Below are 15,440 nucleotides of genomic sequence, written 5' to 3' on the forward strand. Positions count from 1 at the left end.
ATTCTAGAAAGTTTCTTTGTTTAATGACGTCTTCTTGGGTTTTGAGTTTAAATCCAATTACAATGTGCACTAAATTCTGACACCGTTCAGCGGGCCTTCCGTTTAATCAGAAACGAAAGTACAAATGAGAATCCGGGTTAGGGGGTCCGTCTGTTCAAATGCTTTTCTGGAGATTAGTGTCTCTGACGTGACCTTACGCTGCGTCACGTGAGTGCCGTAGCTGCGCATCTCCTGGAGATTAGTATTTCCTGTTCTGTGCATGAATATACTGTTAGTTCAACAAAAGGGATTGTTTGTATTGAGTGCATTGTGTACATAGAGCAAGCTGCATACTTTTCTAGCCTATACGTCATAATCGTCTCCCTTCTGCCTGGGAGTTTATTAGAACCAGGATTTCAGAAGACGACATCACTGCAAGGAGTCTTTAATTAGGAAAGCCGTCTTCCCAGTTCAGCGGAGAATAATGTCTGTGCATCATGGAGACGAGGTTAGTTATGAGGTTTACGATTTTCTGAACGATTGCCAACAAAAATTTCGATTGGAGGAGTTCTGGGCTATTCCGTACCTCCTGTTATCGCCCCAGCCTGACACCTACTCCACACCCTGCCCAAGTTATGCCCAGAACTCTAACCTTTCCCAGTCCTATTATTCTTTGGATTGTGGGACTTGTAGTCCCGATTCTATAATTGAATAAACTGGAATACAGATCCCAAAATCCAAAGTTAAAAAAAAAGATAAGCCACTCGTACGTGGGCCAGGGAAACAGAGAGCTCTCAATGTTGTTTTACCGAAACATGTCAATTTACAACCCTTCTTGGCCCCCATACTTGGAAATGCTCCTTTAACCCTGGGCTTCCGCAATCGCGTATTCCTGGGGCATAGCTGCCAAGGTTTCAGATTGCTACGTGTGACATTTTCAAAATGTCAGTGTAATTATGAGTGACATTTCAACGACTAGGAGTGACACTTTCTCACAAGCAAAATCAAGCAATGGAGATGAGGGAAACCTATAAATATCAGAAATTACACCCATTTGAGCAACAAGAAACTCCAAGAACATCTTAAAAGTGCTGCAAAGCACTAGAAATGGTCTCTCTCCACATGGGACCTGGCCCAACAGGAAGGATGTGTGAGGCACCAATATGAACAAGTTACCCACAACGCACTCAGTTATCTAAGTGTCACACTGTCTCAGATGACACGTGCACAGACAGCCTAGACTGCCTAGCACCATGCTGCATTATCTTCACAGGCTAAGGCCGGTGCAATAATCTTCCATACAACATAGAGGATAGCTTATTGCTGTCAGAAACCTGTTTTGAATTACCCCCTGCAGTTTCAAGAAATAAACCGCAAACTTAAAGGAAGGCACAGATACACACACTTGGTTACAGCTATTATCATTCTTTTAGCACTAAAAGGTGGAGGTAAAGGGATCAGAAGGAAAAAGAGAAGGAAGAAGAGAAAAAAAACGAAGGAGGGAGAGGAGAGAAGAGAAGAGAGACAATGGGAGCAGGGTGAGAGGGGAGGAGGTAGACAAAAGGAGGAGAGGGAAAGAGATAAAAAAGAATGGGTATGGTTGAGATTGGAGGAGAGAGAGATGGCCAAAAGCAGAAATGGAAGGGAAAATGCAAATGTGAGGCACTTGACATATTGCAGCTAGTAAATATAGCCAGACATGCGCTGAACACCTCAGTTGAATTAGAGATGCAGCAGGTGGGTGTGAACAGGCGAGCAGCGCTTCAGACCCCGTCCCCCGTCGTGTGTGAGGCTTTGTTGTATTTCAGCCCTTCTTGGAGCCCCTGCTTCTCCACCCTGCCTATTTCTGGAAGAATCAGCCGCAGTCCCCCCCCCCCACCTCCGGGCAATTTGGATCTAGTTGCGCCAGAGTAAAATTAACGTTATTTCAACATCATTGCCATGACATCATCATTTCATTTTTCACTCCTACGTTTCTAATCGAAAGAGGCCCACTTCACCTTTCACCCCAATTAGGCAGACATGAACAGTTTCAAACATAGTAAACAAATTAGCAATAGAGCAACATGCAGCCATGCCAGGACACTACAAAAATTCTGATTACAGTCATTTTTGTAAACGACCGGCATCCATTGTGACATCTGCCGATCGCGCACTCTGAAGAAATTACATAATCGCACACGCACAGGCTTCATTGCAACACCGCTCTCCCACTTACTTCTCAAAGCTGCAGGAGCACGAGCCACCGGGCAGCATTTACCGAATGCCACATCACGCAGCCTCCTCAGAGTCTTCTGGGCCAAGGCCTGGACTCGGGTCAAGTGAAAGTCCTGGCTAAAGCTGTGGCCTGCCGCAACCGTCTGCCTCAGTCTTCGTTAAATTGAAAGTTACATGGAGGCCGAGCTCCGGTGATGAAAAAAGTTCACCCTGGTACAGCACGCAATGGCGGCCCGGGTAGGTGCAAGCAACAGACAGTGCTGCGAGCTCCAAGATTGCGTCGGAGCCTACGCACCTTTAGCCGGCCAAAACCGTTTCTTCCAAAAACCAACTCCCCGCCTAGCAAGCAGAAAATTAACATCTCCCAGCCCCTCGACGCCAGACTAATACTGGACCACTCACCACTGCCTTGACGTCAAGTTGCGTGAAAGCCGCGCGGCGCCGAAAATCACTTTGAAACATTGTTGCATTTTGCAGTTAGCCTCACAGCAGCCTCAACACTCGGCAAGACTCAAGCCTGCAGGGGGAACAGCGCGCCGTCACCGGGAATGGCGCTCTGACAACTGCCACACTTTCACTGACTCCATAATATTTAGGCAGTGCCAGGGATGCTGAGATAGTATGCAAATGCGTGACAATGCATTTCAGTGCGGTGATGCGGATCACCACACTGAAATGCGTTAGTGTCACGTCTGATGCGTGATACTTGGCAGGACTGCTGGGGCCGCCGACTATTGTTACATGACCAGAGTGGTTATATTTTTATGTGAAAGCAGAAAGCAAGTAAAAAGGCAGAATACGATCCCCTTTAAAACATCAAAGTCGAGAAGAAAACACCACAGAAGTGTTTAAGAGCTTTCCCAGAATGTTTAATAAAGCGGGCAGGGGCAGAATTGCCAGGCTAACCAAGAATCCCCTGCGATTTTAAAGCAATTCTTAACCAGGTACCTATGACTTTCCTTTTTACAAACTAACGGGCAGATTCATGAACCGAAAATCGGCTCGCAAAGGGCCAGATTCTGAGAATCTGGCCCTTTGCGAGCGCAATTATTGCATTTGGGATTCATCATCCCAAATGCAATAATCGCTATTATAGAATTCGCTATTGTGCGAGGAATTGCATTTAAGGAATCTCTATTAGAGATTCCTTAAATGCAATTCATCAACCAAATTTAAATTGCGAATTCGCTATATTTGGCCGCTATTTACCACGAAGTCTGACTTCGTGGTAAATAGCGAAAAAATAGATTAAAGCACTTCAGTGCATTTTTTTCTTTTGCATGTTACACACACACATGTCCTTTGGACATGTGTGTGCGCAACACCTGTATAATGTTGCATTTCAGGGGTGCTACATGGTGTCCTTTGGACACCCCTGCACCCTTGAAATCGCATCCTTATTTGCGATTAGCTAATTGCTAATCGCAAATAAGGAATAACTCCCCATTCATTCCTATGGGCCTGTAGGCCCATAGGAATGCATGGGGAGTTATTCCTTATTTGCGATTAGCAATTTGCTAATCGCAAATAAGGAACATGTAGGAATCACAATTTTTTTTGCAATTCCTACATGAATCCCGTTTTGCAAATCCTTAATAGCGATTCCTTATGAATCGCTATTAGGGGCTCGCAAAACGGGAGAATGATGAATCAGGCTGTAAAGACCTGGAAAGGTCGGTATTTTTCCCCTGAGAATGTGGAGATCTAACACTGAACCAGAAACCCATTACTTTTGTTCTTCACCCCTCCTCCTTGTTACAGTGTTACAAGTCAGGATTTTGAAAGCATTACAGCCAGGGCCGGCCACAAGGAAACAATGACACAGGGAGCTGCAATCACACGTGACATTTTTTATGAATATTGGCATTATACAGCAACCAAATTAGAGAACTAATGAAGCAGAGAAAGAAGCAATGCCCAAGGCACCTGCCCCAAAACAAACAACCGAATCTGTCAATTGAAACTGTAAACCTGGATACTCGTATGGCAGTGTACGACCAGAGTGGGCATTCAATTCGCTTTTAGTGATTGTCGGAGCAGGGTAACTTGTAAATTCTTTCAGATTAATACAAGTAATGGGAGTAGGAATAGTGTAAGACTAAGAGTATTTTTATAGTGTTTCTTAACTTGACAGTAGATCCATCAAGAATTTGCAATGCAATAGGTCTCGCATTTGTTAGAGTTTAAGCTTTTGACATTGTAAATGACAATGCCTTTTATTTATCTGTTTTGATAATTAACACACAAATAAAAGGCATTGTTATTTACAATGCCAATAAGTCAAAGTCTTGTAAATGGGAGACCTATTGCATTTCAAAGAAGCGGCCGGCATTGTGCTAGGCTGCTTGCAGTACGTGAAACTCATTAAAGGAAATAGTGCTTACAGACTAAATAAGATGTACCGTGTAACAACCGTAGTAAAAGGGCCAGTCCTCATGGGAGGTTACAAATGAAGACATAGCGGTACTAAGGAGGGACTGACGAGCCTATTAACGAATCAGAAGCCAGCATTTACGAAGAACAGTGACCCAAGCCAATGACAAATATGGATGTAGAGTGGGCAGGGCTTCAAGTCCATAGTCGAATACAGCATTCCTCGCAAAGCAGCGCTTGCGCTGCCTAGGCTCGACCTAAAAATGTTGGGTTGACATTTAGGCCAAATCTACTTTGTTAGTATTATTTGGGATTAACTATTGTGTTTCACTGTGGAGAGTGTTTGTTATAATGTACTTTCTGGGTGTATTTGAATGTCTGACTGAAGATGCGCTGAACTGGTAACATCTGCATGACATGCGGCTATCTTTGACGTCATTTAGAATGTTCAGCAAGAGGGGCCGCCGCACAAGGTGAATTCTGGGAAATTGGAAGGCGGTGTAGAAAGAGGAGCTCCGCAGGTTCATGAGATATCCCGAAGGGCCCAAACATAGGAAGATGCCTGGGTAGCATTTGTTTAGCTCGAACGTTCATGACCTGCAGTTGTTTAATATGTCTTATTTGTTTAAAAATAACTATAGACAAGTGCTAACCCCTGACATTTCAGAATCTGTGGTAAACCATCCGCAACCCCGGTTGTACTGATGTGCGAATGATGTCACATTTTTTGACACAACACATCCGACCTGAAAAAGTGCATAATGACGGTTACGTGTGGGCCCCCTATAGAGTTGGCGACGTTCTTGATCCCAAGTTTGTACACTAGGTTAGACTAAGTGACTTTGTTTACACTAATTTAATTCTTAAGATCTAGAAGGTCTATGTGAGTTATAAAGTGCACATATTTTACTTTAACTTTCTCTCAGACTCTCTTTAGAACAGCATGAACGAGTGTAGGTTTAGCATTAGTCACGCCTGGGTGACACAAAAGTAATGTTTATTATAAAGGAAATGATAAACAAAAATCCTCAGTGTGAATTGGATCAGTATGTGACCGCTATGGGGATATATTTTGAGGGAAGGGAGAACTAGTGTGGAATAAAGAGGACTTCCAGGCAGGTTCTGACACGAGGGGAGGGGATTATGGCTCCCTTGAAATCCGCCATTATGCCTTAGTTACTAAATGATGGTTGTATCCCGACAGTGAGAAAGTGCGGGACAGCTCAGAACGGTGTTTCGTGTGTTATCAGGGTATGATAGTGCTGAGAAGCTTCAGGGCCAAACGATTGCCAGGAGGCATGGGGTTATGCCTAACGCTAGTGTGACTGTGTGAGATAGCTTTCCCTGTGCCCGGCCTTCCAAATCCATGAGAACTGCTTCGCATTCCTCTAGCTGACCGTGGTGAGCACCATTCTGGGAATTCAAAACGTTAATATAAAAGAGGCTGATTGTCCGCTTCCTGTCATCTGCTGAACCCCCCTCTTACAGTAAGTGCCAAAACCTCTTCCACCTCTGTTTTGGTAACCACCAGTTTTCTGTGAGAATCATGCTGTAGGAAAAACCATCTGGCACGCTTAGGCTGAGAGGGCCAAATAAATTTATATTTGACAAGACCTCTCTGAAGCTTCCTTTTCTCTCCCTGTACTAGGAAAGAGGTCAAGACTTGCTCTTGTGTGAGAAGATAAAAGCAGCTGCGTTTGTTTCTGACAGCCTGATTCTTAGAAATGTAATTAAAGTACCGGAAAGAGGTAGGCAAACTGTAACTCAAACTTGATTTCCTTAGAAGAAAAAAACTGGCAAATAACCAGAAAAATATGTACAATGAGCTCTTGCTTACAAGGCCTTTGTGCTCATCCAGAGCAAAGGGAGTGGTCGTCACGGAATTTAGAGTCTGTAGGCTTGCCTTGGTCCCAGTGAACATAAAGAATTCATAATTTAAATGGTTCTTTTTGGGCTAGGTTATGTGGAAATTCCTATGATACTTTCCTGATGAGATTCAATAACATATGTTTAGCTCTGTTTAAAACATTCTTTAAAGCCATGGCAGTCCTAGTTAGCTGATGTAGTTTGGATAAAGGGCAGTGTGGATTTTAGGTTCCATTTTATAACCCTTTTGCTTGCAATATGAGCTTGGCTCAAGGCTAAGGCCCATCATGAATAAGACCACTTTATTCGATGCCAGAACAATGCCATGGCCCTGATTTACAAGTTCACTGTACTGCCAGAATGCAAATTTCGCACGCTCAGTTATCTTTAGAACACAGCCTCATCCCTTGAGGACCATGAAAGTGGGTAGGAATGCATTTCTTGCATGTAACAGTACCATTACCCCATAGCATCTTTGTAGTTGTAGTTCAGTTTTTCACACAAAGTTCATATTATTTTTCAGCAAATGCAGCCTTTCAAAATCGTATCTCTAGACACCAGTGTTTCGGGATTCTTCTCTCATCAGTAGAGAATATTTGCGGGTTGCTGGACATGCTGCCAATTTTCCCAGGTATAATACCACTCATAGCTTGCAGGCGTTCCAAAGCTTGTCAGCTTGAGGGTGGCTCACGAGAGCCTTTTATCAGTGAAAGTGGGTAGGAACACATTGCTTGCATGTAACAGCGCCATTACCCAGTAGCGTCTTGGTAGTTGTAGTTCATTTTTTCACATAAAGTTCCTATTATTTTTCAGCTAATGCAGTTTTCAAAATCATATCTAGACGTCAGCGTGGGGGCCGCTCCCTTGAGTATTGTACAATTTATGAGTGGAACCCCTCGGAATGAGGAATAACTGGTCACAGAAATACAGTGGTGTATTCAGCTTAATATTTATTTTTTCAAAGGGGCTCTCAGCAAATGGTAAATGTCTACAGAGGCTACTTTGTAAAGCGTGAGTAAAGGGAAGAGAGTAGGAAATGTAGGGGAGAGAAGGGGAAGTTTAGGCCTGACAGAGGGAAGCTTTAAATGCACCCTCTTTGCCAAAGAAAAAAGGATTGGATTGTTAGACAAGGCTTGTCTGCTCTTGTGTCTAAAGCCTGAATCAGTTTTACCGGCTGATAATTTTGGCTCAGTTCTTCTCACCCCCAGGAAAACCATATGTGGGAACTCCAGCCAGTGGTCCTAGCATACTGCGCCGCCTGATTCATAACCAGGCCGCAAGTGGCAAAATAATCAATTAATGCTGCTCTATACAAAATATAGAACATAAAGGTTTAAAAACAATATCTCAAAAATATATTTCAATTTAATTACTTTAAAAAATATTACACATAATTTACGAGTTTCCTCAATCCATTTAGACCAGAGGTCTTCAATCTGTGGGGCGTGACCCACAGGGGGGCCCTGGAGTCATGGAAAGAGGGTCGCACATTTGCAGGCCTCACTTCTGCCTGGAATCCAAAATTTACTTTTCTTTTTGGAAAAAGAGAACCATCTGGCACTACATTCTGATTGGTAAAATGCTTCTGCGTTAGTTGCTGAAGTTAATTGAGTCTCCAGTGCTGTGAACAAAAGAGGTCGGGCAGACAGGTAAAACAAACCTTCACACCAGGCTTGGCTGAATGAAATGAAAATGCAGCTACGAGTGAATCTGCAAACGTAAAGGGTGCAAGGGGGGGGGGGGAATCACTCAATGCATTGTGATTGCAAAGAAATATTTTTTTTCCAGTGGTAGTAGGAAGAGTTAATACCTGGACTGTGAAGTCATACTTTTAATTGTAACTGTATTTACACAGCGCTTAATACCCCTGAGGAGGGTTAAAGGGACAATTATGCAAATAAAACTAATTGCATTACTTATGTACTGGTATTACTAAAATCTACATTTTGTAAGCTCCATTTTATCCTAAAATATTATTTAAAAAATGACTTACGCATTCACCGTGCCTTCTGTCACAAGCTGTGACCTCGTAATGCAAAAATTACACAAATCACTATTCTCCACTGCACCAACCAAATGTAAATATATGGCTCTCTGATTACAGACACAGACCTCTGCAGTGCATTAACTAATAGAGGTTTCATAATGTACTATGGTACATTTCCCACTGAGTAACATCTTTTTTAAATGTATTTTTCATTTAAACTATCCATTATTTTATATGTAGCTACCTAATTATGAAAGTTCTAAAAACCAAACAAAATATTTTGGGGCTTATTTATAAGACACTTGTGCCTCTGGAACACCACTTTATGAAGCTCCGGCAGTGCAAGCGTCTCAATTATATCTATGTGGTGACGCAAAGTCACCCAGCATGGCTTTGCATGGCCTCCTAGATATGGAGTAAGACACAGCAGTGTAAGTTGCTGCATTGCCTTACTCTGTGTCAAGTAGGCGTTCCATGGGCATTGCGGTGGGCGTTCCCACGCAACGCCAATGGATTATGACAATGTCCCAGATATGCAAAACCATGTAAACCTGGAGCAGCACCTAAACCTTATGCCTCCACACAGCAAATATTTTCATTTCTCCCCATTATTTGCACTTTCCATGTGTGCTACATTTTGCAACACACCTAGAAAGAGGAAAACCCCTCTCTGGATTGTTTTTGTGCAGGAAGATGTCCCTTCCTGCACAAAAACAATCCTGCCTATGTTTGCACAGGGCAGCAATGTGTGCGCCAACGCAGGGGGAAAGGGCAGGAATGTACCATATTTAATAATGTGCATTCCTGCTCTTTCACATTGGCATAGGGCAGCACAGCAAGAAGACTTGCTGCGTGGCCCTACGACAATTCTTCATATATGAGGCCCTTTGTTTTTAGCCACACCTTTGACCACCCCCCCACGATCACTGACCTTTGCTATGCTAAACATTGTTTAATATTATTATCCTACTTTAAAAATGATTTGTTGTGGGAATTGGGGGCGTTTATGGTTGTCGAGAGTTGTCAATGATGAGGAGCATCCAGTTCTAGAAATCTTTGTCAGGAGGGAGTCCTTACGCCAAAAGGATTTTGACAGAAGACCTCTGATTTAGACAGTTTTAAAATGTATTACCTCACTCAAAGAATTTAGACAAAAACCATGGTAAGTGGAAGGAAATAAAAAATTCAAATATATCTCTTTCTGGAAATTCTTTATACAGTAATTGAATTGTTTATTCAAATCGTTTGTACATGTAGTGCATTCTCCTCCTTCCAACCTACACATTTGTTTGGGGGGGGGGCAACAGTATGTTTTTAGAGAAATAGGAGAAATAAGACTGATGGGAGAATACAAGGAAGAATAGTCTTTAAATCAGGACGCATGTTCATTTTGAATATTTCACTGAAATGAGAATGTTTTTGGTGAATCAACACACACTCATCTTTGTGCAGGTTACTTTCCACGATGCTTCGGCCTATTTCTCTGAAGATGAGTGGATGCATTTATATAAATGGCAGAAGGAACTTTACACAAATGTGATGAAGGAAATTCACCAGGCTTTGATCTCTTTAGGTAATGTTATGTTGTTTACAAATCTATAAAAGTTTTACCTGCTGTTTATGTTGCATGATCTTAATGGCATTTGTACCAAAAATGTTTTACAAAAAGACATAAGCTGTGCATAGTACGATAGGCAAATTGGGGTATTAAAGAAACTAGAGTGGGAATTTGAGGTGCTGTACATAAGTACTATTTTGTGATAACTGGTAGCGAAAACAGATAGCTTACAACTACTGTTCACTATCCACATATTTACACTATAGAGCCAATGTATGTCTTGAGTTTTTCATTTGCTTCAATCACACAAGAAGGGTTTTCTAGTTATTTCTAAACTAAAAAAGAGAGTGCAGTGGGTTCCAGTGTTAGTAATCAAGACAATAGAAGCCTAGGGGCATATTCACAAAATCCATTTTGTACCATGTGAAGTAATACTACATTACTACTACCTATGAACTACAAAATACTATTTACTACCCTGAGTGAGGAGCAAGGCTAACTTTTATGTGCGTAATTCTCACCACAGGTGCAGAAATTTACACACATGTCGGTCTAAGGACCTGATTTAGATCTTGGCTGACGGGTTACTCCGTCACAATGGTGACGAGTTTCTCTAATGGGATATCAGACACTGTTGCGACTGGGTAACCCGTCTGCTAAGATCTAAATCAGGCCCTATGTTTTAGTTGTAAATGTGCGAAGGGCGTGGGAGTGTCTAGTAAATGGAGATGTGGCGGGGTTGATGAAGGGGCACGGAGACAGGTACGTGGTATATAAGGCTTTATTTTTACAATTGTCTTTTTCTTCCGCAAAGACTGCCTTTCTCGTGATGCTGCAGCCGGATCTACCGAAGTTTGTAGGGAGCGGGTTCTTCGAGGGCTGGTCAATCTTTGTCCGGGGTCTTCACGGACCGCTACTCCTCCCCTCGTCGCGTCCCAGTGCCACATGCGGAGGAAAAAAGACTCTATTAGTGGAGTGTTCTCTTGAATTCAAATCCCAATGGGTACCCGGGTAGTGAGGAAACCGGTGCTGCTGTATATACAATCCTCTTCAGTGAGTTACAAGGTGGGGTTAGGTTTGTGAGGGAAAGGAGGTAAATGGGGAGGAAGGGTCAAAAGGGGCCAGAGGGGTATTTACACTTTTTACAAAGCGTCACCTCTCCTCCCCAGCCAGCCCGATACCCGCTGACGTACCTGGCTGAGCCACACTCCTCTGTGAGCGTGGCTGGACGGTTTGTGGTACCGTTGGCCTCCAGGCACAGCTCCCTCCGTTCTCGTCTCCTCCGCTTCGGGTCATCTCCTTATCGCTTCGTCTTCTCCGTACTCCGCTCGCTCTTCACTCTTCTCTGTACTCCTCCCGGTGTAGGAACACCCCGGTCCTTCTTCTTCCGGGCTTATGTCCAATCCGCAGAGCAGCGCGTCATAAGGGGGCGTGTTCCCGTCCTCGCTGTCGACACTGTTAAAGGCGCCCACCTCCATTCCTTTGCGATGCTGGTTCCACCATCCGTCGGACTCGGTGTCCCATGCATTCTGATACGGTGGAAGAGAGGAGATGGAACGTACGTCAGATATCCACCAGTCAATGCAATTGTTCGTATCTTCATCTGGACCCGTCACCCGGCCACACTCCTCCCCCCCTTGGTTTCTCCCGATCGGGGAGAGGATAGGCCCCAGAAAGGTAATCAGCATTACAGTGGTCCCTTCCCTTTTTATGTTGGATAGTAAAGGAGTAGAGTTGCAAAAACAAGAACCATCGCAATACTCTGGGATTTTGCGATGTTTGCCTATACATCCACTGAAGTGGTGCGTGGTCTGTCAGGCGGGTGAAGGCTTTTCCCTCCAGATAATATTTTAGTTTCTCTATTGCCCAGCGTATGGCCAGACATTCCCTTTCAATTGTTGGGTATTTCCTCTCTCTTGGGTGTAGCTTCCTGCTTATAAACAATATGGGATGCTCAAGCCCATCATTGCCTGTTGGAGACAAGACTGCGCCAATCCTAATATCTGAGGCGTCTGTGGCCACCATAAAGGGTTTGTCAAAGTCGGGCGCAATGAACACGGGGCTGGTGGTTATGCCATTCTTCAAATTCTCAAAAGCCTGTCTGGCCATTTCTGTTTTTTTTTTAGCTGTTTTGGGCTCACGTCTTTCTTGAGGAGATTGGTTAGGGGACTGGCTACTTCTGCGAAGTTGGGGAGGAACCGCCTATAATACCCTATGAGGCCTAAAAAGGCTCGTAGGTCCTTTTTGGTAGCAGGGAAGGGGGTCTCCCTAATGGCTTTCACTTTCTCATCTTGTGGAGCAATTGCCCCGTCTCCTAACATGAACCCCAGATATTTCACCTTGGAGAAGGCTGCCCTGGATTTTTTCGCATTTATGTGCAGGCCTGCTGTCCTCAAGGCGGATAGGATGGTTTGTATGTGGCCTAAATGTCTTGCCATGATCCGCTAAATATGACAATGTCGTCTAAATACACTGAGTAGAAGGAGCGGTACGTTGTGGTATATAAATAAATAATACCGGATCTATTTTTGAATGAATGAATGAACAACAGATAGCTCAATAAAATAAGAGTCAAGATTCGAGGTAGTAGGAGTTTCTGCAGGTTTATTACAGCATAATGACAGGATCGGGACAACCTGCATAGGAACAGGGGCCCAGCAGCTGCTGGGGCTGGATCTGGGATGAGCGCGCTAGCTTTTTAATAACAATACATCAACTTATATACATAGCGCAAACATATAGCATTACATTGCAGTAGGCGTAACAGTGGGTGGAGCAGAAGGCGTGACGCGTAGCAGTCGCGAGAGATAACAGTAAAAGTAGGTGTAACTGGGAGTATACATAGACATGTGGTGCAAACGTAACAGAATATGTCATGAATGGGCGGAAACATAGGAGGAGGCTACCTAAGGAGCCGGGACCTCTAACCTAATGGTGCGCGTAAACTGGCAATGACGTGTTACTAGGAGAAGCTGGGGGCTACGAACTCTGTGCTAGGAGCAGAGACTTGAGTCTGGAGGGTCGGAGCGACATGTACCTAAACCCTATCTGGTATCTGATGTTTAGGGAACATGTTGATATAAACTAGAAGTCATGAGGGGAAAAGGCTAACTTGATTCTAAGACTGGACCATGCATTATTCTACATGTAGTGCGTGATGAAGAATATTAAATGACCATTAATACAGTATTTCTCTAACGTGGAGCCGAATAGGCTAGACAATGACGGAAACTATTGATGCAGTTCAGTAGCTTAGGAATGCAGAGAAGAAGGACTGAACTGATAGCTGGAATCATAACATACTCTTGGCAGACTCAGAGGCAGAGCCAAGCTGCACCGGGCACTGCGAGGCAGGAAGTAAGTGAAGGGTCGAGGATACAGGTGGGGGCTGTATCGCTCCTCAGCGAGGCTTTCAGGAGACAGGAGCTGAATCTGATGTCCGGGCCCTTTTGAGGCCTAGAAACGGGGACTTTATAATGAAATAACGTGCACGCTGGGAAACGTGGCAATATAACTTTACATAGGCCTGATATTCGTAGTATTCACGAGGACTGGAAACTGACATACCAGAGGTGGACACAACTGTAATTGCGTCATTAATCAGACATGGGGGATAACATATGCATATTGGTCATGCACACATAACCTATGATGGATGAGGCGTAGGGACACAGAACATGGCAAAATTGACTTTTCCACATTCCCTCCTTGTCACTACGTTTCCATCAGGAAACATCAATTTTCATGATACCATCTATCATTTCATACAGTATCATTTGCTCGTCTCGAATTGTCTTGGAACGGGATTTAGAACGGGGCTTGGGACTAGGAATACAAGAGGTAGCACACATGCTGCAAATCGCAGGGCCACATTGTATACAGAGGCAGCAGCTGAATATGATCGCTACTGCAATACCTAGTAAGGACAGGACTTTCCATCCCCATGCGGAAATTATATTCCAGAACCAACCGGACCATGTCCAGGTGCCTGGATCTTGGTGTAACAGATGGGCAATTTTATGGAGTCTGGTTATAGCTGAATAAACAGACGGCGCGTTATTTGGAATGAAAATGCAGCAACTAGATCCGATGACTCTACAGGCCCCGCCCCTATCGGCCAGTATGACGTCAAGGACGAGACGATTTTGCAAAACGACAAATCTCATAGCAGATTGTTCTTCGGTTAGGTTACCTAGAGCAGAGGCAGTCTCATTTACTACAGCTTCAAGGGTTCTTGTTAACCTACGGATCAGTTTACTATTCTGGACAGGTCCTACAAAGAAGAAGAAACCTTTATTGAAATCTGTATACTGTTCTAGAGTAGTTTCAGTATAATCGACAATTGGGGACTCCCTTCTATGTCTAATGTGTACTAGATGTGTGTTTCTGTGATAATCAGATGGGGCTAGGAAAACAGGTGGCAGTAGGAAAGCAATGTAACAGGTTCCCTCCCAACCGAGGGGCAGACGGACATATGCGGTTTGACCACAAATAAAATAAGAATGACGTGAAGCTTTGAAAACAGATTTCCCACTGTCACTATACTGGATAACAGTAGTACAATCACTATGTCCTACATGTACAGAACCATAACTACGGACACATAATTCGCCTTTGACAGGTAGTACTGAAATAGCAGGTAAGTCTGGAGTAGTATCAGACTGAACATTCAGGACCATAAAATTCGACGAATAATTACCTAAATTATAAACTTCATTTTCTAGATCTAAACCTGTTCTGTGGGGGAGACCTTGCTTGTCTGGGAAACATGTACTGTTAAGAAAAGACATATCTGTTGAGGATGACGTTAACGTGGACCATGCTCCACACGAACCATTATGTGAGAATGGATAAGGAAAGAGTGGCAGAACTCCCTTCGGTGTCTGGAAAGGGGGAAGTCGACCACACACCCAACAATTAGTGGCATTGCTGGTCTGGTGTGAGTAATGTAACATACGGATAAATGTGTTGTTGCGCATAGCGGGGCGGTATGAATATTCGTGAGGAGGCAGATCACTAAACGTGTGCTCTACTGTAGCATTAGCAGACATATTTACATGAGGAACTGGAAAATATAGATAGAACGCATAGCTGGTGCAGGAAATCAAAATACTGATGAATAATACGAAACTCAGAAAAACGATACATTGAATTGAACTTTGACTGACTCTCTCACTATGGGGGTCTATTTTATACATGTCAGAAACAGTCTAACCGTTTCACCTAGGGGAGGACTTATACAATCAAACTGACTGACTTATTTTACTAGACCTGAGCTTTAACTTATACTCCTGTTGCGGAGTTTTCTCTAACAAGGAAGGGGTTGTAGTAATGTCTTTTGCGGGACAGTCCTTAAGAGCAATGTTCTGGCAATCTTTCGAATCCTGGGAAATGTTTTTAGAAACGGATTTCAATCCTTTAAAAAGTTTAATATGAGAAAGGTGGATCCATCCTTTTCTG

At 43.6% G+C, this 15,440-nt stretch overlaps 1 protein-coding gene across 2 annotated transcripts in view; it reads left to right on the forward strand.

The window, feature by feature from the left end:
- Positions 1-264: 264 nt before the first annotated feature.
- LOC144768746 (uncharacterized) overlaps positions 265-15,440 on the forward strand; it is a 110,933-nt gene continuing 95,757 nt past the window's right edge. For both annotated transcript variants that reach the window (XM_078652633.1, XM_078652634.1), the window contains exons 1-2: positions 265-487; positions 9,875-9,995. In XM_078652633.1, coding sequence (XP_078508759.1) covers positions 464-487; positions 9,875-9,995 — 145 coding nt within the window. In that variant the 5' untranslated portion in view covers positions 265-463. The remainder of the gene's footprint in view (positions 488-9,874; positions 9,996-15,440) is intronic.

Source organism: Lissotriton helveticus, chromosome 7, assembly GCF_964261635.1.
Source record: "Lissotriton helveticus chromosome 7, aLisHel1.1, whole genome shotgun sequence".
Taxonomy (NCBI): domain Eukaryota; kingdom Metazoa; phylum Chordata; class Amphibia; order Caudata; family Salamandridae; genus Lissotriton; species Lissotriton helveticus.